Source organism: Zonotrichia albicollis, chromosome 14 (assembly GCF_047830755.1).
Source record: "Zonotrichia albicollis isolate bZonAlb1 chromosome 14, bZonAlb1.hap1, whole genome shotgun sequence".
Classification (NCBI taxonomy): domain Eukaryota; kingdom Metazoa; phylum Chordata; class Aves; order Passeriformes; family Passerellidae; genus Zonotrichia; species Zonotrichia albicollis.
In genome coordinates, this window is record NC_133832.1 from 20,828,492 (window position 1) to 20,854,297 (window position 25,806).

The following is a 25,806-nucleotide window of genomic DNA, read 5'->3' on the forward strand; positions in this document are numbered from 1 at the left end:
CTGAGCACTGAAAACACAGAAAGCTGTGCAAATATTATTCACGCTCTCTAGTCATCAGACTTACCCAGTTCTGCCCAGCTCCCCTGAGATAAGACACCATTAAAAAAGAATTAAAGCCCAGAACACATATTCTTTGATTCAGTGTAAAATACTGAACGGCACAGAGAACCGGTACTAAGTTTCAACACACAATTCACACTGTTTTTCTTCAAAACAGATGCATCAGCTGCCATTTACAGCCACACAGCACAGGGGCCTTGTTGCAGAGGACAGTGGGCCAAGGGAGGGCTGGAACTACCCTCAGAACACTGACCTGTAAACAGCATCATAAAATCATAACAAATACCATTAATAGTTCATGAACTAGAAGCCGGTAAATTTTATTGTAAATTATTAGATTGCTTCACTATGTAGGGGCAAGATAAGATAGCAGGGTGTTTATTTTCCTGAGAGTTGACAGTTAGTCCATACAAACTTCCAGATTACAAGTACTTGCTTTAAGTACAAGATTTACTTAGTTTTCTGAGTTTTTTTTTTTTTTTAATTTCACAGCTGGAAGAAAATCTTTTTGGCCCTGAGTTACTGAGTCCTGCAGGAAGTATTCCAGAAATCTGGCTAAAATCCTCCCACTCCAAGGTGCAGCAGCTCCAGGTGTGACCAGTGAGAATGAGGAGGGGGCAGCTCCTGCCAGAGGCTGCTTTCAGAGGGTTACCTGGGCACGTCTGCACAAGGAACTGCCAGCCCAGAGAAGGAAACAGAAGTATCCCGAATGCCCCTCGGGGAACGGCGGTGGGAGCATCCGGCAGGGGCTGCGGAGCAGCCGGATGTGCCCGGGCGCGGAGCCCCGCTCGGAGAAAATGCCGAGGGACGAGCCCTCGTGCCAAGGGGCAGCACCTGAGCAGGTGGGGCAGCATGCGGGGTCCTGGAGAGCTTTCAGCTTTTATCAGTCCCTCCCCAGTGCCCCCAGAAAAGGGAGGGATTGCTAGGAGAAAGGGGGTTTAATTGAGGGGAAAAGCTTCCTTTCCCACAATTGTCCACATTCAAATTGAAGAGGAATCTACTTCCCCTGTAACTTCAATGGTCTCAATCGAAGGAAACCCTGCCTTTTCCATGCCGTTACGGGTTTTAATTGATAGAGAGTCCCCATCTTTCATTATTTTGCAGTTCAAATGGAAGGGGAAAACCTTGATGATGCTTTTTTATGAGTTTGAATTAAGGGTAGCTCTGCCCTTTTCATCATAATAAGGCTTAAATGGAGAAGGAAGCCGAACTGTTCCTCCTTTTTAAGGGTTTGAATTGATGGAAAAATCCCCCATTTTCCATCACTGGAGAGATTTAAGCTGAGGAATGCTCCTCTTTGCCCAATATTTTAGGGGATTAAATTAAAGGGGAGAAGCCATTTATTTGCCACCGTATTAGCCTAAGTGGAGGTAACTGACCTATTTCCTCATTTTAAGGAGTGCACTTGAAGCAAACTTTGCCTTTTCCAGCTTTTTAGGGGTTTAAAACTGCATTTCAGGGCACTTCTACCCACACCCTGGTATCAAATATTTTGGATGGGAGCAAGGCCAGCACGTGTGCACATACGTAATCTTAATACCACGTAGAGGTCTATTATTTTTTCTTATATTTATTTATTATGTAGATAGCCCCAATTAGAGGTTCTAAGGAGACTTTGACTACTCATATCATTAGTATTCTTCTCCACTCAGTCACACATGAAGTACTACTTAGCAGTCACTGAAGAATAATTATGTAAGTTAACAGCAACTTATCAAGTTGCTGTTAACTTACATAAATTGCCCAAATTACGAAGCTATGCTGCCTAAATACAAAGTTTTATTTTGTACCTGTTTTCTGCCCTTTTGCCCCAAGTAGCTGTAGCAAAACAGAGAGTGCTGCCATTTCCCTGAAGAGCTTTCTCTTGTATCAAGCCCTTTAGTCCCCTTGAATTCAAGTCAGAGGGGCCAAACAGCTGCAGCTGCTCTGAGGGCTTTTATACCCAGTGGGATTTGCCCCCTCCCTTTTCCTGGATGCCATGGAAATGAGAAGTGGGCACAATCAGGGGTACATTAACCCCAGCCTTTGGGTGAGGGGCTTCATTCCCTCTCTGGGATGTGCTGGGGTAAGAGCTCTCCTCTCATTTCAGTGAAGATGCTCTTTCAGCTTATCTCATCTTCCTTTTAGCAGGTGCTTTTAGATATCTAAAGCAACAGAGGCTTGAAGGCACTGTGAAGAAAACAGCAATGAACACAGGGAGTATTTAAGTTCATGATTTTTGGGTTGTGTGTTTAGGAGTGGTAAGGTGCTTTGGTAATTCCTGGTTTTGCTTTTGTGTTTTTTTTTGTTTTGTTTTGGTTTTGGGTTTTTTGTTGTTGGTTTTGTTTTTCTTTGGAAGAGTGCAGCTTCCTGAGATTCCAGGTTTTGCCAAGTGCAACACTTGAGATTTTTCAGCAGTTTTATCATGTCACAAAAGAGTGTTGAAGATAATGTCTTAGATTGAGGGTTTAGATGAGTTGAGGATTGTGACTAGGAGAGGGATGGTGAGCAGGTATCTGGTTAGGAAGTTATTCTGGGGAGTTTTGAAGGCAGCAGGGTGAGAAATGGTGTTTATTTGAGCCCCCCCCCCCCCCCCCCCCCCAAGGCTTTTCAGAAGCATAGCAGAGGCATAGAGGCATTCACATGTCTAACAGCACACAAAGTCATCCGCTGCACTCACAGGAATGCCATTTAACTTTGCCTTTCTCTAACCCAGGTGCCACTCCTAATGAAGGCCACAGGCTTGGAATCAGGATGAAGCTGGAGCCTGAAGGAGCCAGGCACACTCAGGAGAGGGCAAGCAGCTGACTGGCTGGGATATGGCCCACATAACTCTGAACTCATACATTGGTTTTGGTTTTCTTTATTGTAGCTAACGAAGAGGTTAACAGGCAATCACGAGGCCCTCTGAGGCAGACTCATTTGAGGTGCAACGTGGATCCACATCACCAATCATCCAAGAGATAAGTTGGGAGCCATGGCTTGGAGATGGGATGATGGGAGAGTAGCGGGTTGGGAGTTCTTGGTACAGGTTTAAAAATTAGCAGAGGGAAAAGCAAACTTCTCCAAGGGGCTCTTAGGACAGCTAAACGGAGAGGCTCTACTTTTGATGGCAGCTTTCAGGCGGGCAGTGCAGAACAGCTCTGGTCTGTCTGGTGTTGTCCAGTGTACCGTGTTACCTAGTGTGTCTTTGGGGTCCCTTTCACCTTCTCCCCTTGAGGCCCTCACCACAAACATAATGTGTCGTGTTTAATGTCCCCCCATTTGTCACGTTCTGTGTCACGGGCGTCTGCACACATTTGTGCCGGAGCTGTTCTGCCCTGCTGCATAGCCTGCTGCAATAGAACAAGTCCCGGGGACTTGCAGTTTGCGGGGTGTCACTTGACTAGATGATATTCCTAGATAGACACAACGTGTTTGGAGCTGTGAAGTCATCCTGCAGCCCTTTGACTTTTGTCCTCACTTTCAGATGCAGAGGATAAAATCCAGGGCAAAACCCATCCACCCATCCCGGGTGAGGAGGTTCCCCCGAGCAGGTCAGTCACTTTTTGTCTCTGCAGGGGGAGTGTCAAGTGTCACTTTGTTACAGCACTGTTCTTTTTCTTTTTAGGAAGTAAAGCTGGATATCAGCAGTCCAGGTGAGGTGAGGTGGGCAAGGTGAGCATTGAGTAGAGTTCAGAAGCAGTGTTATTGTTCAAGACTCACTTTCCAGTGTAACTCTAAGCATCTGTTTCTGCGATTTAGGCAGTCCACTCGGAGCACCCCAAGCCCCAGTCACCAACTGGCTGACGGCCCGGGTTCGCTGCTCTCCTGAGCCCTGCAGAAGTATCACGGGACTCGGCGATGAAGCCCCTGCCTTTTCTATTTAAAGGTGTCACCAGGGTGGCCTTCAGCAATGGCCAAGGAGTTGCGGTGAGTCAGGGAAGTGGGGAGGAGGAGCGAGGGTCCACTCAGGTTTCAGCAATGCCGCATCACCACCTCTCCTCTTATCCCAGGCCTACCCCGTGACGATGGTGTCAGCCTCTGAGTGAGGACAAAGCTTGTGCCCCCAGGAGCCCGGCATTCTTAGGACAATGGTGAGTAGCAGAATTGTTGGGTTTTGGCCAGTGTGCTGCTGAGGTCATGCATTGATATTTGGTTTTCTTTAATGTAGCTGGCTAAGAAACACCAGGAGGTTGTTGAACAACAGTGCCAGCAGGACCTTCCCTGATGTAGAGGCCACCATCTTTTGTAAATGACATGGACCTGCATCCCCAGATGTCTGAGAGATAAGTAGAGGGCTAAGACCCACAGAGAGGATGAAAGCAGGGTGCTGGTTTGGGAATTACTGGAGAGGTTTCTGAGTCAGCTTTGGAGATGGGAGGTGTTCATGAAGTGGCCCTTTAGGCCTCATAAAAGCAAAGTCTCACTTTTGATCACAGAGCTGAGGTGTGCAGCAGGGCAGAGCAGTCCCGGTGTGTCTAGTGTCACTTGTCTATTGTGCATTATGTGTTGTTTGGGTATGTCATGTCTTTTACCTTAGCCCTTTGAGGAGACTGTCAGAAACCCTGGCATCATTCTTAGCATCTGTGATCTCTGCATTCCTTGGCCTGGCACCCAGGCCATAGAACTTTTGACTCGGGAGCTCAGACAGGCATCAGACTCTCTTCTGCCTTTGGAAGCATCCTGTCAGATGTCTTTTCAGGTCTTGTTCTGAGCTGTATGGACAGCTATGCCCCACCTGGATCCATTATGGTGGATTAGGGCTTGTAATAATATGAGGTTAGGTACAGGATTCTGACCATAGGACTCCTAGGCATCCATCTTTGCTGTTCTTGGAATAAATCATCCAGTTAGCATCTTCTTTTTCCAGGAGCCTCATCAGCTCACCATCGGTCTTACCTCGGTCATCACCTTTTGCATTCTCTCAGTCCTTGCAGCCATTTTCCTTGCCAAGAGATTTCTGTCTGTGTTGTGTCCCCATTGTCTGTCCCGTCCTGTCCTGTGTCACGGGTGTCAGCACACATTTGTGCTGGAGCTGCTCTGCCCTGCCGCATAGCCTGGTGCAATAGGAGAAGTCCTGGGGACTTGAAGTTTGTATTGTGAGGTGTTGGTGGACTCTAGATGGGATTTGTAGATGGACACAAGATATCTGGAGCCCTTAAGTTATCCTGCAGCCCTTTGACTCTTGTCCTAACTTTCTTTCAGATGCAGAAGGATAAAATCCAGGGCAGAGTACCCCATCCCAGGTGAGGAGGTTCCCTGAGCAGGTCAGTCACTGTTTGTCACTGTAGAGGAAGCATAAATGGTGGCTGTTACAGCACTGTTCTTTGCCTCTCTTTTTAGGAAGTCAAGGGCGAGAGCAGCAGTCAAGACCGAGTGGGCAAGTTGAGCATTGAGTAGGGTACAGAAGCAGTTGTTATTGCTGAAGTCTCAGTTTCTGGTGCAGCTCCAAGCATCTCCTCTTGTTTTTTTTTTATTTTAGGTGGTCTACTTGCAGTCTATCCTAGCTGAGCACACCCATGCCATGTGCGTGCAAGCTTAAAGTATCGGTGTGGCATACTTGTCAGGGTTGGGAGGTTGTGTTTTCACAGTATCTCAGCATGCTTTTCTGCTTTGTTTCTTTGCAGGTGCTGTCCTAGGCATGCCCAGGAACAGAGAAGGGCAGGCGAGTTGGCGTTGAGGCAGGCTGACTCATATGTGAGCGTTATGCAGCAGCATGCTAAGAGTGTACTTTTTCTCTTTGTAGGTATCTTCTGGGCGGCCTCTGGAGTCAAATCAAGATTTGAGGTGAGCTGGGGCAGTGGTGTGGAGGACTCCTGGGGATTACTGTTTTTGAGAGCAATAGTCACATGTTCTGTTTTGTCTTAGGTCCCCTGAGGAGGCATGTAGCCAAAGCTTGGAAGTGGCAGCACTGAAGCACACACAGAGCACATCTCAACGTCCACATCCAACCGAGGATGGATTTTGTCCACTCCTCTTCCAAAAGCTGAGTGTCGGGGCCAGTGATTGGGAGAAGGGGAAAAACCTTTACTGTCACAGGAGGCAATCTGATGTCAGCTTAGTGGAGAGGTCTGTAGTGGGACAGGCTCTCTGGAAGTAAAGGGAGAGGGTTTCTCTTCAGCCTCACCAGAGCCTTTGCCAGGCAGGGCATTTCCGACCCATCTCCACATTCTTGTGAACTTTGCGTCGTCAGCCTTCCTTGACTCGACACCGTCATGGATCTTTACCCCGAGGAGCTCGCCTTCAGGTCTGGAGCTATAGCCACGGTCACCCAGCAGTCTGCTTCCTTCTCTAGGCTTGCCGAGCCTCTCGGGCATCCTCTTAACTGCTTTGGCACTAACTTCTTTTAACGAGTTATATTTCATCATCACATGCTATTGTCATAGGGCTTCCTTTGCTTTGGCATCATCAGCCTCTGGCTCATCTTGTGCTAGGAATCTCAGGTAACTAAGGGGAAAGTGCCAGGCAGTTGCTATTTGTCTCTGTTATGTCATCTGTGTCTATGTTATGTTGTCCGTGTCTGTGGTATGTAGCGTGTGTCCATTGTCTTCCATGTCATAGGCCTTTGTTACTTCTCGACGCTTTATTGGCACTCTTCTGTGCCATATAGGCCGTGTTCTACTCACATTCCTTTTTGGATATCCCTTATTCCGGCATCTTTACATTTTTACTCTTTGAGACAGGAATGTCTCACAGGGACAAGAAGTTCTCATCCATCTTCCTTCTCACTACCAGCTTTGGTAGTGCCTTTTTTCCATTTTCTTGGACTTCCAGAGAGAGCGTCTTACACTCTTCTCACGTGACTGCAGTAGTTCTATAGATTCTATCTTCTCAAAGGGTATAGGGCTCAAGAATTCCTCTTCCAGAGAGTTATCTCCAGTCCTGGCTTGTATTGTATGTACCTATATTGTGTGTACTTATATTGACCTATATTGTATGTACTCACATTGTATGTACCTATGCTGGCTTGTACTGTATGTACTTATACTGTATGTACCTATGTTGGCTTATACTGTGTGTACTTACACTGTATGTAAGCGCGTCGCTCTATATTATGTGTATTTATGCTCTGTGTGTACTTGCACTGTATGCATCAGCTTATATTGTGTGTTCTTACATTGTACCACTTATGATCGGAGCTGCCCTGCCCTGGTACGTAGTCACAGTTAGGTAGAACAGTTATAGAAATTTTACTGTTCAACTGTCTTCTATGGGATTTTGGGTAGAAAACTTATCAGTCCAGATTGGTGACAAGTCCCAGCTGTCAGATAGCCACTCGTTGAGCCTTCCTGTCATCTCACAGGTCCCCAATGCTGCTGACTTCCCCAGGATCTGCCATTTATGTCAAGGAGCGGCAGCCAGAAGATGTGTCAAAGCACGTTCTTCAGAGTCTCAGGTAAGGGCCGCAGCGAGCGTGTAAGTGGAAAGAATGTGTGAGCGTGTGTGAGAGCATGTGGCTGTGTCTGTCTGTGTCTGCTGTCTCTGCATGTGTGAGTACATGCTGACTGGATTTAACCTTGTGTGTATGACTTTTGCTTTTCAGGTTTTGCAACTCATTGTTAAATTTAGAATAAAAAATCCCCAGCTGCCTTCCCCCCCTCAACCCGGCTGTTTTTTTTTTTTTCTTGGTCCTAGTCGGGTAAAAACCCAGAAAAATACCCTAAGATAGGCTAAAAAAGACCTAAAAAACCCAGTAAAAAAAACCAAGATGGGCAGGAAAAACCCAGGAAAAAGCCCCGAAAAAACCCCAAGATGGCAACAATAAAACCCCACAAAACTCAGGAAAAAAACCTCAAGATGGGCAATAAAAAATCAAGAAAAAAATCGGAACAATCCCAGGAAAAAAAAATCTAGGTGGGCAAGAGCAAACCCAGAAAAAAAACCTAAAAAAACCGAAGATGGGCAAGAAAAAAAAAAACCCAGGAAAAAATCCCAGAAAAAGCCCCAAGATGTGCAAGAAAAACCCAAAAAAGCCCCCCAAGATGGGCAAGAAAAATCCCAGAAAAAAACCCACGATGGACCAGAAAAAACCCAGAAAAAAGCAAAAAAAAATACCCAGGAAAAAAACCCAGAAGAAAACCCCACGATGGGCAAGAAAAATCCAGAAAAAAACCCAGGAAAAAAACCCCAAGAGGGCCAAGAAAAAAATCCAGAAAAAAAACCCCAAGATGGGCAAGAAAAAATCAACAAAAAACCCAGAAAAATCACAGAAAAAAAATTCCCAGACGGGCAAGAAAAAAACCAGAAAACTATCACAGAAAACCCTGAAAAAACCCCAAGATGGGCAAGAAAAATCCAGAAAAAAACCCAGGAAAAAAACCCCAAGAGGGGCAAGAAAAAATCAACAAAAAAACCATCAAGATAAGCAAGAAAAAATCAACAAAAAACCCAGAAAAATTACAGAAAAAAACTCCCAGACGGGCAAGAAAAAACCAGAAAACTCCCACAGAAAACCCTGAAATAAAACCCAAGATGGGCAAGAAAAAACCCAGAAAAAACCCACAAGATCGGCAAAAAAACCAGGAGAAACCCCCAAGATGGTCAAGAAAAAACTCTCGTAAAAGCAGCCGTAAAGCGCGACTGTCGTAAAAGCGGCCATAAAGCGCGACTGTCGTAAATACGGCCGTAAAGCGCGACTGTCGTAAAACTGCCGTAAAGCGCGACTGTCGTAAAATCGGCCGTAAAGCGCGACTGTCGTAAAAGGTGCCGTAAAGCGCGACTGTCGTAAAATCGGCCGTAAAGCGCGACTGTCGTAAAAGGTGCCGTAAAGCGCGACTGTCGTAAAACTGCCGTAAAGCGCGACTGTCGTAAAAGGTGCCGTAAAGCGCGACTGTCGTAAAAGGTGCCGTAAAGCGCGACTGTCGTAAAATCGGCCGTAAAGCGCGACTGTCGTAAAACTGCCGTAAAGCGCGACTGTCGTAAAATCGGCCGTAAAGCGCGACTGTCGTAAAACTGCCGTAAAGCGCGACTGTCGTAAAACTGCCGTAAAGCGCGACTGTCGTAAAATCGGCCGTAAAGCGCGACTGTCGTAAAAGGTGCCGTAAAGCGCGACTGTCGTAAAAGGTGCCGTAAAGCGCGACTGTCGTAAAATCGGCCGTAAAGCGCGACTGTCGTAAAATCGGCCGTAAAGCGCGACTGTCGAAAAAGCGGCCGTAAAGCGCGACTGTCGTAAAAGGTGCCGTAAAGCGCGACTGTCGTAAAACTGCCGTAAAGCGCGACTGTCGTAAAAGATGCCGTAAAGCGCGACTGTCGTAAAAGCGGCCGTAAAGCGCGACTGTCGTAAAACTGCCGTAAAGCGCGACTGTCGTAAAAGGTGCCGTAAAGCGCGACTGTCGTAAAATCGGCCGTAAAGCGCGACTGTCGTAAAATCGGCCGTAAAGCGCGACTGTCGTAAAAGGTGCCGTAAAGCGCGACTGTCGTAAAAGGTGCCGTAAAGCGCGACTGTCGTAAAATCGGCCGTAAAGCGCGACTGTCGTAAAATCGGCCGTAAAGCGCGACTGTCGTAAAAGGTGCCGTAAAGCGCGACTGTCGTAAAAGGTGCCGTAAAGCGCGACTGTCGTAAAACTGCCGTAAAGCGCGACTGTCGCAAAAGGTGCCGTAAAGCGCGACTGTCGTAAAAGGTGCCGTCAAGCGCGACTGTCGTAAAACTGCCGTAAAGCGCGACTGTCGTAAAATCGGCCGTAAAGCGCGACTGTCGTAAAACTGCCGTAAAGCGCGACTGTCGTAAAATCGGCCGTAAAACGCGACTGTCGTAAAACTGCCGTAAAGCGCGACTGTCGTAAAAGCGGCCGTAAAGCGCGACTGTCGTAAAACTGCCGTAAAGCGCGACTGTCGTAAAATCGGCCGTAAAGCGCGACTGTCGTAAAAGGTGCCGTAAAGCGCGACTGTCGTAAAAGGTGCCGTAAAGCGCGACTGTCGTAAAACTGCCGTAAAGCGCGACTGTCGTAAAATCGGCCGTAAAGCGCGACTGTCGTAAAACTGCCGTAAAGCGCGACTGTCGTAAAAGGTGCCGTAAAGCGCGACTGTCGTAAAATCGGCCGTAAAGCGCGACTGACGTAAAAGGTGCCGTAAAGCGCGACTGTCGTAAAAGCGGCCGTAAAGCGCGACTGTCGTAAAAGGTGACGTAAAGCGCGACTGTCGTAAAATCGGCCGTAAAGCGCGACTGTCGTAAAAGGTGCCGTAAAGCGCGACTGTCGTAAAAGGTGCCGTAAAGCGCGACTGTCGTAAAACTGCCGTAAAGCGCGACTGTCGTAAAATCGGCCGTAAAGCGCGACTGTCGTAAAAGGTGCCGTAAAGCGCGACTGTCGTAAAAGGTGCCGTAAAGCGCGACTGTCGTAAAACTGCCGTAAAGCGCGACTGTCGCAAAAGGTGCCGTAAAGCGCGACTGTCGTAAAAGGTGCCGTCAAGCGCGACTGTCGTAAAACTGCCGTAAAGCGCGACTGTCGTAAAATCGGCCGTAAAGCGCGACTGTCGTAAAACTGCCGTAAAGCGCGACTGTCGTAAAATCGGCCGTAAAACGCGACTGTCGTAAAACTGCCGTAAAGCGCGACTGTCGTAAAAGCGGCCGTAAAGCGCGACTGTCGTAAAACTGCCGTAAAGCGCGACTGTCGTAAAATCGGCCGTAAAGCGCGACTGTCGTAAAAGGTGCCGTAAAGCGCGACTGTCGTAAAAGGTGCCGTAAAGCGCGACTGTCGTAAAACTGCCGTAAAGCGCGACTGTCGTAAAAGGTGCCGTAAAGCGCGACTGTCGTAAAACTGCCGTAAAGCGCGACTGTCGTAAAATCGGCCGTAAAGCGCGACTGTCGTAAAAGGTGCCGTAAAGCGCGACTGTCGTAAAAGGTGCCGTAAAGCGCGACTGTCGTAAAATCGGCCGTAAAGCGCGACTGTCGTAAAATCGGCCGTAAAGCGCGACTGTCGTAAAAGGTGCCGTAAAGCGCGACTGTCGTAAAACTGAAGTAAAGCGCGACTGTCGTAAAAGGTGCCGTAAAAGCGCGACTGTCGTAAAAACTGCCGTAAAGCGCGACTGTCGTAAAATCGGCCGTAAAGCGCGACTGTCGTAAAAGCGGCCGTAAAGCGCGACTGTCGTAAAAGGTGCCGTAAAGCGCGACTGTCGTAAAAGGTGCCGTAAAGCGCGACTGTCGTAAAATCGGCCGTAAAGCGCGACTGTCGTAAAAGGTGCCGTAAAGCGCGACTGTCGTAAAATCGGCCGTAAAGCGCGACTGTCGTAAAAGGTGCCGTAAAGCGCGACTGTCGTAAAAGGTGCCGTAAAGCGCGACTGTCGTAAAAGGTGCCGTAAAGCGCGACTGTCGTAAGATCGGCCGTAAAGCGCGGACTGTCGTAAAAGGTGCCGTAAAGCGCGACTGTCGTAAAAGGTGCCGTAAAGCGCGACTGTCGTAAAAGGTGCCGTAAAGCGCGACTGTCGTAAAACTGCCGTAAAGCGCGACTGTCGCAAAAGGTGCCGTAAAGCGCGACTGTCGTAAAACTGCCGTAAAGCGCGACTGTCGTAAAATCGGCCCGTAAAGCGCGACTGTCGTAAAATCGGCCGTAAAGCGCGACTGTCGTAAAAGCGGCCGTAAAGCGCGACTGTCGTAAAACTGCCGTCAAGCGCGACTGTCGTAAAATCGGCCGTAAAGCGCGACTGTCGTAAAAGGTGCCGTAAAGCGCGACTGTCGTAAAAGGTGCCGTAAAGCGCGACTGTCGTAAAACTGCCGTAAAGCGCGACTGTCGTAAAGGTGCCGTAAAGCGCGACTGTCGTAAAAGGTGCCGTAAAGCGCGACTGTCGTAAAATCGGCCGTAAAGCGCGACTGTCGTAAAACTGCCGTAAAGCGCGACTGTCGTAAAAGGTGCCGTAAAGCGCGACTGTCGTAAAATCGGCCGTAAAGCGCGACTGTCGTAAAATCGGCCGTAAAGCGCGACTGTCGTAAAACTGCCGTAAAGCGCGACTGTCGTAAAAGGTGCCGTAAAGCGCGACTGTCGTAAAACTGCCGTAAAGCGCGACTGTCGTAAAAGGTGCCGTAAAGCGCGACTGTCGTAAAATCGGCCGTAAAGCGCGACTGTCGTAAATGGTGCCGTAAAGCGCGACTGTCGTAAAACTGCCGTAAAGCGCGACTGTCGTAAAATCGGCCGTAAAGCGCGACTGTCGTAAAAGGTGCCGTAAAGCGCGACTGTCGTAAAACTGCCGTAAAGCGCGACTGTCGTAAAAGGTGACGTAAAGCGCGACTGTCGTAAAATCGGCCGTAAAGCGCGACTGTCGTAAAAGGTGCCGTAAAGCGCGACTGTCGTAAAATCGGCCGTAAAGCGCGACTGTCGTAAAAGGTGCCGTAAAGCGCGACTGTCGTAAAAGGTGCCGTAAAGCGCGACTGTCGTAAAATCTGCCCTAAAGCGCGACTGTCGTAAAATCGGCCGTAAAGCGCGACTGTCGTAAAATCGGCCGTAAAGCGCGACTGTCGTAAAAGGTGCCGTAAAGCGCGACTGTCGTAAAACTGCCGTAAAGCGCGACTGTCGTAAAATCGGCCGTCAAGCGCGACTGTCGTAAAATCGGCCGTAAAGCGCGACTGTCGTAAAAGGTGCCGTAAAGCGCGACTGTCGTAAAACCGGCCGTAAAGCGCGACTGTCGTAAAAGCGGCCGTAAAGCGCGACTGTCGTAAAACTGCCGTAAAGCGCGACTGTCGTTAAAAGGTGCCGTAAAGCGCGACTGTCGTAAAATCGGCCGTAAAGCGCGACTGTCGTAAAAGGTGCCGTAAAGCGCGACTGTCGTAAAATCTGCCGTAAAGCGCGACTGTCGTAAAAGCGGCCGTAAAGCGCGACTGTCGTAAAAGGTGCCGTAAAGCGCGACTGTCGTAAAAGGTGCCGTAAAGCGCGACTGTCGTAAAATCGGCCGTAAAGCGCGACTGTCGTAAAAGGTGCCGTAAAGCGCGACTGTCGTAAAATCGGCCGTAAAGCGCGACTGTCGTAAAAGGTGCCGTAAAGCGCGACTGTCGTAAAAGGTGCCGTAAAGCGCGACTGTCGTAAAAGGTGCCGTAAAGCGCGACTGTCGTAAGATCGGCCGTAAAGCGCGACTGTCGTAAAAGGTGCCGTAAAGCGCGACTGTCGTAAAAGGTGCCGTAAAGCGCGACTGTCGTAAAAGGTGCCGTAAAGCGCGACTGTCGCAAAAGGTGCCGTAAAGCGCGACTGTCGTAAAAGGTGCCGTCAAGCGCGACTGTCGTAAAATCGGCCGTAAAGCGCGACTGTCGTAAAATCGGCCGTAAAGCGCGACTGTCGTAAAACTGCCGTAAAGCGCGACTGTCGTAAAATCGGCCGTAAAGCGCGACTGTCGTAAAATCGGCCGTAAAGCGCGACTGTCGTAAAAGCGGCCGTAAAGCGCGACTGTCGTAAAACTGCCGTCAAGCGCGACTGTCGTAAAATCGGCCGTAAAGCGCGACTGTCGTAAAAGGTGCCGTAAAGCGCGACTGTCGTAAAAGGTGCCGTAAAGCGCGACTGTCGTAAAACTGCCGTAAAGCGCGACTGTCGTAAAAGGTGCCGTAAAGCGCGACTGTCGTAAAAGGTGCCGTAAAGCGCGACTGTCGTAAAATCGGCCGTAAAGCGCGACTGTCGTAAAACTGCCGTAAAGCGCGACTGTCGTAAAAGGTGCCGTAAAGCGCGACTGTCGTAAAATCGGCCGTAAAGCGCGACTGTCGTAAAATCGGCCGTAAAGCGCGACTGTCGTAAAACTGCCGTAAAGCGCGACTGTCGTAAAAGGTGCCGTAAAGCGCGACTGTCGTAAAACTGCCGTAAAGCGCGACTGTCGTAAAAGGTGCCGTAAAGCGCGACTGTCGTAAAATCGGCCGTAAAGCGCGACTGTCGTAAATGGTGCCGTAAAGCGCGACTGTCGTAAAACTGCCGTAAAGCGCGACTGTCGTAAAATCGGCCGTAAAGCGCGACTGTCGTAAAAGGTGCCGTAAAGCGCGACTGTCGTAAAAGGTGCCGTAAGCGCGACTGTCGTAAAACTGCCGTAAAGCGCGACTGTCGTAAAAGGTGTCGTAAAGCGCGACTGTCGTAAAAGGTGCCGTAAAGCGCGACTGTCGTAAAACTGCCGTAAAGCGCGACTGTCGTAAAAGGTGCCGTAAAGCGCGACTGTCGTAAAATCGGCCGTAAAGCGCGACTGTCGTAAAAGGTGCCGTAAAGCGCGACTGTCGTAAAATCGGCCGTAAAGCGCGACTGTCGTAAAAGGTGCCGTAAAGCGCGACTGTCGTAAAAGGTGCCGTAAAGCGCGACTGTCGTAAAATCTGCCCTAAAGCGCGACTGTCGTAAAATCGGCCGTAAAGCGCGACTGTCGTAAAATCGGCCGTAAAGCGCGACTGTCGTAAAAGGTGCCGTAAAGCGCGACTGTCGTAAAACTGCCGTAAAGCGCGACTGTCGTAAAATCGGCCGTAAAGCGCGACTGTCGTAAAAGGTGCCGTAAAGCGCGACTGTCGTAAAATCGGCCGTAAAGCGCGACTGTCGTAAAAGGTGCCGTAAAGCGCGACTGTCGTAAAACTGCCGTAAAGCGCGACTGTCGTAAAAGGTGCCGTAAAGCGCGACTGTCGTAAAAGGTGCCGTAAAGCGCGACTGTCGTAAAATCGGCCGTAAAGCGCGACTGTCGTAAAAGGTGCCGTAAAGCGCGACTGTCGTAAAACTGAAGTAAAGCGCGACTGTCGTAAAAGGTGCCGTAAAGCGCGACTGTCGTAAAACTGCCGTAAAGCGCGACTGTCGTAAAATCGGCCGTAAAGCGCGACTGTCGTAAAAGCGGCCGTAAAGCGCGACTGTCGTAAAAGGTGCCGTAAAGCGCGACTGTCGTAAAAGGTGCCGTAAAGCGCGACTGTCGTAAAATCGGCCGTAAAGCGCGACTGTCGTAAAAGGTGCCGTAAAGCGCGACTGTCGTAAAAGGTGCCGTAAAGCGCGACTGTCGTAAAACTGCCGTAAAGCGCGACTGTCGTAAAAGGTGCCGTAAAGCTCGACTGTCGTAAAATCGGCCGTAAAGCGCGACTGTCGTAAAACTGCCGTAAAGCGCGACTGTCGTAAAAGGTGCCGTAAAGCGCGACTGTCGTAAAAGGTGCCGTAAAGCGCGACTGTCGTAAAACTGCCGTAAAGCGCGACTGTCGTAAAACTGCCGTAAAGCGCGACTGTCGTAAAAGGTGCCGTAAAGCGCGACTGTCGTAAAATCGGCCGTAAAGCGCGACTGTCGTAAAAGGTGCCGTAAAGCGCGACTGTCGTAAAACTGCCGTAAAGCGCGACTGTCGTAAAAGGTGCCGTAAAGCGCGACTGTCGTAAAAGGTGCCGTAAAGCGCGACTGTCGTAAAATCGGCCGTAAAGCGCGACTGTCGTAAAAGGTGCCGTAAAGCGCGACTGTCGTAAAACTGAAGTAAAGCGCGACTGTCGTAAAAGGTGCCGTAAAGCGCGACTGTCGTAAAACTGCCGTAAAGCGCGACTGTCGTAAAATCGGCCGTAAAGCGCGACTGTCGTAAAAGCGGCCGTAAAGCGCGACTGTCGTAAAAGGTGCCGTAAAGCGCGACTGTCGTAAAAGGTGCCGTAAAGCGCGACTGTCGTAAAATCGGCCGTAAAGCGCGACTGTCGTAAAAGGTGCCGTAAAGCGCGACTGTCGTAAAAGGTGCCGTAAAGCGCGACTGTCGTAAAACTGCCGTAAAGCGCGACTGTCGTAAAAGGTGCCGTAAAGCTCGACTGTCGTAAAATCGGCCGTAAAGCGCGACTGTCGTAAAACTGCCGTAAAGCGCGACTGTCGTAAAAGGTGCCGTAAAGCGCGACTGTCGTAAAAGGTGCCGTAAAGCGCGACTGTCGTAAAACTGCCGTAAAGCGCGACTGTCGTAAAACTGCCGTAAAGCGCGACTGTCGTAAAAGGTGCCGTAAAGCGCGACTGTCGTAAAATCGGCCGTAAAGCGCGACTGTCGTAAAAGGTGCCGTAAAGCGCGACTGTCGTAAAAGGTGCCGTAAAGCGCGACTGTCGTAAAAGGTGCCGTAAAGCGCGACTGTCGTAAAATCGGCCGTAAAGCGCGACTGTCGTAAAAGGTGCCGTAAAGCGCGACTGTCGTAAAAGGTGCCGTAAAGCGCGACTGTCGTAAATGGTGCCGTAAAGCGCGACTGTCGTAAAACTGCCGTAAAGCGCGACTGTCGTAAAATCGGCCGTAAAGCGCGACTGTCGTAAAAGGTGCCGTAAAGCGCGACTGTCGTAAAAGGTGCCGTAAAGCGCGACTGTCGTAAAACTGCCGTAAAGCGCGACTGTCGTAAAAGGTGCCGTAAAGCTCGACTGTCGTAAAATCGGCCGTAAAGCGCGACTGTCGTAAAACTGCCGTAAAGCGCGACTGTCGTAAAAGGTGCCGTAAAGCGCGACTGTCGTAAAATCGGCCGTAAAGCGCGACTGTCGTAAAACTGCCGTAAAGCGCGACTGTCGTAAAACTGCCGTAAAGCGCGACTGTCGTAAAAGGTGCCGTAAAGCGCGACTGTCGTAAAATCGGCCGTAAAGCGCGACTGTCGTAAAAGGTGCCGTAAAGCGCGACTGTCGTAAAAGGTGCCGTAAAGCGCGACTGTCGTAAATGGTGCCGTAAAGCGCGACTGTCGTAAAACTGCCGTAAAGCGCGACTGTCGTAAAATCGGCCGTAAAGCGCGACTGTCGTAAAAGGTGCCGTAAAGCGCGACTGTCGTAAAAGGTGCCGTAAAGCGCGACTGTCGTAAAACTGCCGTAAAGCGCGACTGTCGTAAAATCGGCCGTAAAGCTCGACTGTCGTAAAATCGGCCGTAAAGCGCGACTGTCGTAAAACTGCCGTAAAGCGCGACTGTCGTAAAACTGCCGTAAAGCGCGACTGTCGTAAAAGGTGCCGTAAAGCGCGACTGTCGTAAAATCGGCCGTAAAGCGCGACTGTCGTAAAAGGTGCCGTAAAGCGCGACTGTCGTAAAAGGTGTCGTAAAGCGCGACTGTCGTAAAAGGTGCCGTAAAGCGCGACTGTCGTAAAACTGCCGTAAAGCGCGACTGTCGTAAAAGGTGCCGTAAAGCGCGACTGTCGTAAAAGGTGCCGTAAAGCGCGACTGTCGTAAAAGGTGCCGTAAAGCGCGACTGTCGTAAAATCGGCCGTAAAGCGCGACTGTCGTAAAATCGGCCGTAAAGCGCGACTGTCGTAAAACTGAAGTAAAGCGCGACTGTCGTAAAAGGTGCCGTAAAGCGCGACTGTCGTAAAATCGGCCGTAAAGCGCGACTGTCGTAAAATCGGCCGTAAAGCGCGACTGTCGTAAAAGGTGCCGTAAAGCGCGACTGTCGTAAAACTGAAGTAAAGCGCGACTGTCGTAAAAGGTGCCGTAAAGCGCGACTGTCGTAAAACTGCCGTAAAGCGCGACTGTCGTAAAATCGGCCGTAAAGCGCGACTGTCGTAAAAGCGGCCGTAAAGCGCGACTGTCGTAAAAGGTGCCGTAAAGCGCGACTGTCGTAAAAGGTGCCGTAAAGCGCGACTGTCGTAAAATCGGCCGTAAAGCGCGACTGTCGTAAAAGGTGCCGTAAAGCGCGACTGTCGTAAAAGGTGCCGTAAAGCGCGACTGTCGTAAAACTGCCGTAAAGCGCGACTGTCGTAAAAGGTGCCGTAAAGCTCGACTGTCGTAAAATCGGCCGTAAAGCGCGACTGTCGTAAAACTGCCGTAAAGCGCGACTGTCGTAAAAGGTGCCGTAAAGCGCGACTGTCGTAAAATCGGCCGTAAAGCGCGACTGTCGTAAAACTGCCGTAAAGCGCGACTGTCGTAAAACTGCCGTAAAGCGCGACTGTCGTAAAAGGTGCCGTAAAGCGCGACTGTCGTAAAATCGGCCGTAAAGCGCGACTGTCGTAAAAGGTGCCGTAAAGCGCGACTGTCGTAAAAGGTGCCGTAAAGCGCGACTGTCGTAAAAGGTGCCGTAAAGCGCGACTGTCGTAAAATCGGCCGTAAAGCGCGACTGTCGTAAAAGGTGCCGTAAAGCGCGACTGTCGTAAAAGGTGCCGTAAAGCGCGACTGTCGTAAATGGTGCCGTAAAGCGCGACTGTCGTAAAATCGGCCGTAAAGCGCGACTGTCGTAAAATCGGCCGTAAAGCGCGACTGTCGTAAAATCGGCCGTAAAGCGCGACTGTCGTAAAAGGTGCCGTAAAGCGCGACTGTCGTAAAATCGGCCGTAAAGCGCGACTGTCGTAAAATCGGCCGTAAAGCGCGACTGTCGTAAAAGGTGCCGTAAAGCGCGACTGTCGTAAAACTGCCGTAAAGCGCGACTGTCGTAAAATCGGCCGTAAAGCGCGACTGTCGTAAAAGGTGCCGTAAAGCGCGACTGTCGTAAAATCGGCCGTAAAGCGCGACTGTCGTAAAAGGTGCCGTAAAGCGCGACTGTCGTAAAAGGTGCCGTAAAGCGCGACTGTCGTAAAATCGGCCGTAAAGTGCGACTGTCGTAAAACTGCCGTAAAGCGCGACTGTCGTAAAAGGTGCCGTAAAGCGCGACTGTCGTAAAACTGCCGTAAAGCCCGACTGTCGTAAAACTGCCGTAAAGCGCGACTGTCGTAAAAGGTGCCGTAAAGCGCGACTGTCGTAAAATCGGCCGTAAAGCGCGACTGTCGTAAAAGGTGCCGTAAAGCGCGACTGTCGTAAAATCGGCCGTAAAGCGCGACTGTCGTAAAATCGGCCGTAAAGCGCGACTGTCGTAAAAGGTGCCGTAAAGCGCGACTGTCGTAAAATCGGCCGTAAAGCGCGACTGTCGTAAAAGGTGCCGTAAAGCGCGACTGTCGTAAAATCGGCCGTAAAGCGCGACTGTCGTAAAATCGGCCGTAAAGCGCGACTGTCGTAAAAGGTGCCGTAAAGCGCGACTGTCGTAAAATCGGCCGTAAAGCGCGACTGTCGTAAAAGGCGCCGTAAAGCGCGACTGTCGTAAAAGGTGCCGTAAAGCGCGACTGTCGTAAAATCTGCCCTAAAGCGCGACTGTCGTAAAACTGCCGTAAAGCGCGACTGTCGTAAAATCGGCCGTAAAGCGCGACTGTCGTAAAATCGGCCGTAAAGCGCGACTGTCGTAAAAGGTGCCGTAAAGCGCGACTGTCGTAAAATCGGCCGTAAAGCGCGACTGTCGTAAAAGGCGCCGTAAAGCGCGACTGTCGTAAAAGGTGCCGTAAAGCGCGACTGTCGTAAAATCTGCCCTAAAGCGCGACTGTCGTAAAACTGCCGTAAAGCGCGACTGTCGTAAAATCGGCCGTAAAGCGCGACTGTCGTAAAATCGGCCGTAAAGCGCGACTGTCGTAAAACTGACGTAAAGCGCGACTTTCGTAAAAGGTGCCATGTTGCCGGAATCCACGTGTCGGCATGGACGCCGCCATCTTGCCGGAAACCACGTGTCGACATGGGCGCCGCCATCTTGCCCAAAACCACGTGCACGCCTGGGCACCGCCATCTTGCCGGAAACCACGTGTCGGCATGGGCGCCGCCATCTTGCCAAAAACCACGTGTCGGTATGGGCGCCGCCATCTTGGCGGAATCCACGTGTCGGCATGGGCGCCGCCATCTTGCCGGAAACCACGTGTCTTCATGGGCGCTGCCATCTTGCCGGAATTCACGTGTCGGCACAGGCGCCGCCATCTTGCTGGAAGCCACGTGTCAGCACGGGCGCCGCCATCTTGGATTAGGGTTAGTTTTAATCGGTAATTTTAACAATTAGGGTTAATTTTAAAGCTCTTTTAGGATTATTTAAGGATTTTTTAAAGGTTCTTGGGGGATTTTTACGGGTGTTTTAGGGGCTTTTTAAAAGTAGTGCATTTTGAGTGTATTTGGAGGCTCTTTTTAGGGTTCTGTGGGGTGTTTAAGATACATTTTCTCTCTCTCTTTCTAACTTTGTTTTCCTTTCTAGCTTTAGTTTAAATACAAAACAAACCCTTTACTCCCCGGGAGCCTGAAATTTTCTACTGCTGCACCGGACATATAGTTTTTATTCTTTTTACTATATACACTAGATAGGAACCCCACCCTCTCCTAATCAGGACCCCCAGCTGACACCAATCAAGCCTAATCAGTCTCGCCTACCACTAGACACCACCCCTATACCCAGGCACCCACCCCGTCACCAAGCCCCGCCCCTAGGTCCCACCCCCCAAACCGCAGCACTGCCCTTAGCCAAGCCTGCGCCGACCTGGCCCTAGCCGCCCCCAGGCACCGCCTCCCGTCGGCCACCCCCGACACCACCCCTCCCCTGGGCGCCGCGGCCCCCGGGCGCCGCCCCAACCCTACCTGAGCCCCCGCCCCCGGGCACCGCCCCCGGCACCGCCCCCCGTCGCCGTGCCCCCGCCCCCGGGCACCGACCCTTCGTCGCCGGGCCGCGGCGGCCAGAGGCCGCCCCGACGCCTTAGATGCCCCTCCCCGCGACGCCGCCGGCCTCACGCGAACCGGAATTTCATTCCGGCCCCCGGGGACCCGCGGAGAGCGCAAAAATCCCGGCAAAAATCGAGAAAAAAGATCCGGTCATAGGGGCCGCCATCTTCCCGGAAACCACGTGTCGGCATGGACGCCGCCATCTTGCCGGAATCCACGTGTCGGCATGGGCGCCGCCATCTTGCCGGAAACCACGTGTCGGCATGGGCGCCGCCATCTTGCCGGAATCCACGTGTCGGCATGGGCGCCGCCATCTTGACCGAATCCATGTGTCGGTATGGGCGCCGCCATCTTGCCGGAATCCACGTGTCGGCATGGGCGCCTCCATCTTGCCGGAAACCACGTGTCTACATCAGCGCCGCCATCTATCCGAGCCCAGAGTCTACCCCGACGCCTTAGATGCCCCTCCCCGCGACGCCGCCGGCCTCACGCGAACCGGAATATCATTCCGGCCCCCGGGGACCCGCGGAAAGCGCAAAAATCCCGGCAAAAATCGAGAAAAAAGATCCGGTCATGGGGGCCGCCATCTTCCCGGAAACCACGTGTCGGCATGGGCGCCGCCATCTTGCCGGAATCCTCGTGTCGGCATGGGCGCCGCCATCTTGCCGGAAACCACGTGTCGGCATGGGCGCCGCCATCTTGCCGGAATCCACGTGTCGATATGGGCGCCGCCATCTTGACCGAATCCACGTGTCGGTATGGGCGCCGCCATCTTGCCGGAATCCACGTGTCGGCACGGGCGCCTCCATCTTGCCGGAAACTACGTGTCTTCCTCAGCGCCGCCATCTATCCGAGCCCAGAGGCTACCCCGACGCCTTAGATGCCCCTTCCCGCGACGCCGCCGGCCTCACGCGAACCGGAATATCATTCCGGCCCCCGGGGACCCGCGGACAGCGCAAAAATCCCGGCAAAAATCGAGAAAAAAGATCCGGTCATGGGGGCCGCCATCTTCCCGGAAACCACGTGTCGGCATGGGCGCCGCCATCTTGCCGGAATCCACGTGTCGGCATGGGCGCCGCCATCTTGCCGGAAACCACGTGTCGGCATGGGGGCCGCCATCTTGCCGGAATCCACGTGTCGGCATGGGCGCCGCCATCTTGCCGGAATCCACGTGTCGGCATGGGCGCCGCCATTTTGCCGGAAACCACGTGTCGGCACGGGCGCCGCCATCTTGGATTAGGGTTAGTTTTAATCGGTAATTTTAACAATTAGGGTTAATTTTAAAGCTCTTTTAGGATTATTTAAGGATTTTTTAAAGGTTCTTGGGGGATTTTTACGGGTGTTTTAGGGGCTTTTTAAAAGTAGGGCATTTTGAGTGTATTCGGAGGCTCTTTTTAGGGTTCTGTTTAAGATATGTTTAAGATACATTTTCTCTCTCTCTTTCTAACTTTGTTTTCCTTTCTAGCTTTAGTTTAAAAAAGCAGCAGTAGAAAAGTTATTTACGGTTAGGTTTATTTGAGTTTTTATTAGGGTTCAATGGTGTGGGATGTTTGTTCTGTTAGTAATAGAAATAGGTTTTGTTTTGATGTGCTGCGATGGGATGAGCGTGTGCTGCGTACTGGTGCTGACAAAGGTACAGTATTTTTATGGCTCTGATGTGTCGGGTTAATGAATTTATATGGTCTAATATGTCTAATATGGTCTAATATGATGAAAATAAAAATAAATATACATTTAAAAATAAATATAAAATTATAGTGGTAAACAGAAATATAGAAATCAAATAGATAAATACATAAAACTATAATATATTGTATATTATTGTAACATAACATATAAATTATAGTCTATTATATATATAAACAAAGATATATAACTATAGAATGTAAATATAAAAACAGTAAATTATATTGGAGATTTTTTTTTGTTTTTTTAGGTTATAGGCTGGGTTTTATAATAAATGTGGTGGTGGGCTTTGCTGCAGCTGGAATTTGTATCTATTTCAGGAAGCGTCATATAGTATATCCTGCAATTTAATAGATCCCCTGCTATGTTAGTTGTAGTGGAAGAAGCTGAATGAAACCAGGACACTGAACTTTGGTGCACCAAACCCCTGCCAATAACAGGTTTTCAAATAACAAACCCACAGTTTACAACAATGTTAAAAGCCCAGCCTACAAAAATACCAAACTCCCAGCCAAAAAAAAAAAACTAAAAACTTGGCCTACAAAAATATCGAACAAACCAGCCTATAAAAAACTGCATTTCAAAATACCAGAACAACCTAGTTTCAAAATAATAGGAAACCCAATTTCAAGGTACACAGGAGCTGAGGGCTGCGGGGCAGAGGGACCGGTTGAGGGGTAAAGGGAGAGGCCTTGAGGGCTGGACAGTCCAGTGGAGATCAGGGGTACAGGATACAGCTGTACCACCCCCTCACCCCAGCCCTAACCTCAGCCTAACCAGCTCCCCTAAAAACAGCCTTTTCCCCCAACAGCAGCACAACACAGCAACCCTAACAGCGAGACCAGAGAGCAACCCTCACACACCAGGACAATGACAGAACCCTCAGAGAACAACAGAACAACTGCGGCTAGAGAGCAACAGGTAGAGTTTGGAGACTGAGCACGTCTTTTTGAGTTTTTTTCTCAGGACTTTTAAAGGTATTTAGGGGATTTTGGAAGGGACTTCTCTGGGACTTTTTAGGGTATTGTTGGGGCTTTTTCAAAGCCATTCTGTGATTCCCTAGAATATTTTGAAGATTATGGTCAGGGTCAGAGGAAACACCCTCTGAAAAGGCAGAGTTTTAGGACTGCAGTGGAATGCTTTAGAAAGGGGTCAGCGGTGGCACAGCAGGTCAGGTCCCACACTGCCAGTCCAAAGGTTGTAAGTTTTAGACCCAGCTAAGTTGTTGTGGTCAGGGTTAGATGCTCTCAGCTTTGGTCTGGGAGAATTTCTGCACAGAAAAACTCACCCCCTGAGTTTGCTGATGCCAGTTTGCAGGAGGTGCTTGGCACTGCCAGAGCAGCCCGAGTTCTCGGTGGGGGCAGCTTTGCTCCTGGAGAAATCCTGTGCTGGCCCTCTTCCCTGTAAAACCAAACTCACCCCTGCTGCGTGTCGACGTCCATCCGCAGGAGGCACGTGGCACTCCGAGGGCAGCAAGAGTTCTTGGTGTTGGCAGCTGCGGACTGCGAGAAATTGTTCTCTGCAGTTTTGGAGGCCGAATTGCAGTTTCTGCCATGGGCACACAGAGAGGAAAGGCTGTTAATTTCCTTAGAAAGGAAAGCCTGGCACCCCATGGTTTAAGGGGCAGACAAAGGGCTGTATAGGGGAAAGAGCTCCTCACAGGACCTTTCTTCACCTCAGCCCCCACTCCAAGGTCTAGCATGCCCCCGTGTGACAAGCTGCTTTCAGAGGGTTGCCCGGGCACACCTGCACAGGGAGCTGCTAGGCCAGAGGGACTAACGGGGACGGTCGGAGCATCCAGCACGGACTAGGAAACAGCCAGACCCACCTGGGCACTGAGCATCACTTTGAGAAAACGCCAAGGGAAGAGCCCTTTTGGCCAAGGGCCAGCAACTGAGCAGGCCAGGCAGCAAGTGGGGTTCCAGGAGAGGGCTTTCAACTTTCCCCTTTTACAGTGTCAGTCCCTCTCCAAAGCCCCCAGACCCTCCAGAGCACTCCCAGAAAGGAGAGGGGTTATTAGGAGAAAAAGAGTTTATAAAAAAGGGAAAAAGCTTCATTTTCCATTAGTTTTTGTGTTCAAACTGGTAGGGACTTGGATTCCCCTGCAATTTTAATGGTCTCAGTTGAAATAATCCCTGCCTTTTCTATGCTGTTAGGGGTGTTAATTGACAGGGAGTCCTCATTCTCTATTATTTGGCAGTTTAAAAAGAAGGGGAAAATCTTGACAATGTTTCTTATGGGTTTGAATTAAGGGTAGCCACCCCTTTTTGTTGTCCTGAGGCCCAAATTGAGGGAGAAGGCCAGCTATCCCTCCATCCTAAGGGTTTGAACTGAGGGAAAAATCCTTCTTTTTTCATCACTGGAGAGATTTAAAGTGTGGAAAGCCCCTCTTTTCCCAATATTTAAGGAGAGCAAATTAAAGGGCAGAAACTATTTATTTGCCATTGTATTAGCTTCAGTAGAGGTAACTGCCCCATTTCCTCTTTTTAAGGAGTTCACTGGAAGGAAGCTCTGCCTTTTTCAGCATCTTAAGGGTTTAAAACTACATTTCAGGGCACTTCTTTCTATGCTGTAGGACCAAGTATCTCAGAGAAGGATGAGCCTCACATGCCCTTAACCCTTACACTGCCTGGGAGGCTTTTATTTTTCTTATTTTTCCTTATAATGTAGATAGCCTAAATTAGAGGTCCCAAGGAGACTTAGACTATTCATACCATTAGTATTCTTCTCCACCCAGCTTAGTCACATGGGAAATACTACTTAGTAGCCACTAAGGAATAATTACGTAAGTTAACAGCAAATTACCCAATCTATCTAGTTATGCTGCCTAAACAGAAAGTTTTATTTCTTACCAGTTTGCTGCCCTTTTGCTCCAAGCAGTTTTACAAAAAAGAAAGCAATGTTATTTTTCTGAAGAGCTTTCTTCTATAACAAGCACTTTACTCCCCTTGAATTTGAGTCAGAGAGGCCAAACAGCTGCAGCTGCTCTGAGGGCTATTATACTCGGTGGGATTTGCCCCCTCCCTTTTCGTGGGTGCCATGGGGATGAGAGGCGGGCACAATCAGGGGTATATTAACCCCAGCCTTGGCTGTGGGGCTTCATTCCCTCTCTGGGATGTGCTGGGGTAAGAGCTCTCCTCTCATTTCAGAGAAGAGGCTCTTTCAGCTCATCTCAACTTCTTTCCAGCAGGTGTTTCTGGGCATCTAAAGCATAGAGGCTTTGAAGATTCTGTGAAGTAAACAGCATGGAATACAGGAAGTATTTAGACTCATGATTTTGGCTTTTGTGTTTAGGGGTGGTAAAGTGCATTTGTAATTTCTGGTTTTGTTCTTGTTTTGTTTTGTATTTTTTTTTAGGAGGAGCGCAGCATCCAGAGATTCCTGGTTGTGTCAAGTACAACACTTTTTTCAGCAGATTCATCATGTCACAAGAGGGATTCGCCCAGTGTCAAGGATGATGTCTGAGATTGAGGCATCAGGTGAGTTGAGGATTGTGATTAGGAGAGGGAATGTGAGCAGGCATACAGTTAGGAATTATTGTGGGTGGGGGGAGGTTTGAAGGTAGCAGGGTGAAAAAGGATGTTTATTTGAGGACCCCCCCCCCCTAAGGCTTCTCAGAAGCCTAGCAGAGGTATTCCCATGTCCTACAGCACACAAGGTTATCTACTGCACTCATAGGAATGCTATCCAACTTTGCCTTTCTCTAACCCAGGTGCCACTGCTAATAAAGGCCACAGCCTTGGAATCAGGGTGAAGCTGGAGCCTAAAGCAGCCAGGC

General features: G+C 50.0%; 1 protein-coding gene across 2 annotated transcripts; it reads left to right on the top strand.

The window, feature by feature from the left end:
- The first annotated feature begins 18,944 nt into the window (after positions 1-18,944).
- Positions 18,945-25,589, top strand: LOC141730851 (uncharacterized). Of its 2 annotated transcripts, XM_074551451.1 has the most exons (4): positions 18,945-21,583; positions 22,840-22,949; positions 25,219-25,287; positions 25,389-25,589. In XM_074551451.1, the coding sequence occupies exons 1-2, from the start codon at positions 20,802-20,804 to the stop codon at positions 22,859-22,861; spliced, it is 804 nt and encodes a 267-aa protein (XP_074407552.1). In that variant the 5' UTR covers positions 18,945-20,801; the 3' UTR covers positions 22,862-22,949; positions 25,219-25,287; positions 25,389-25,589. The 2 variants fall into 2 exon arrangements, 1 of the variants encoding a protein (XP_074407552.1); XR_012582633.1 differs by having other exon boundaries at positions 18,945-22,949; positions 25,216-25,287.
- The last annotated feature ends 217 nt before the right edge of the window (positions 25,590-25,806 follow it).

Coding starts and splice junctions, on each gene's coding strand:
- LOC141730851 (XM_074551451.1), top strand. CDS start 20,802: ATGCCCCTCCCCGCGACGCCGCCGGCCTCACGCGAACCGGAATATCAT. Junction 21,584..22,839: donor CGCCGCCATCTTGGATTAGG/GTTAGTTTTAAT, acceptor TTCCCCCAACAG/CAGCACAACACAGCAACCCT.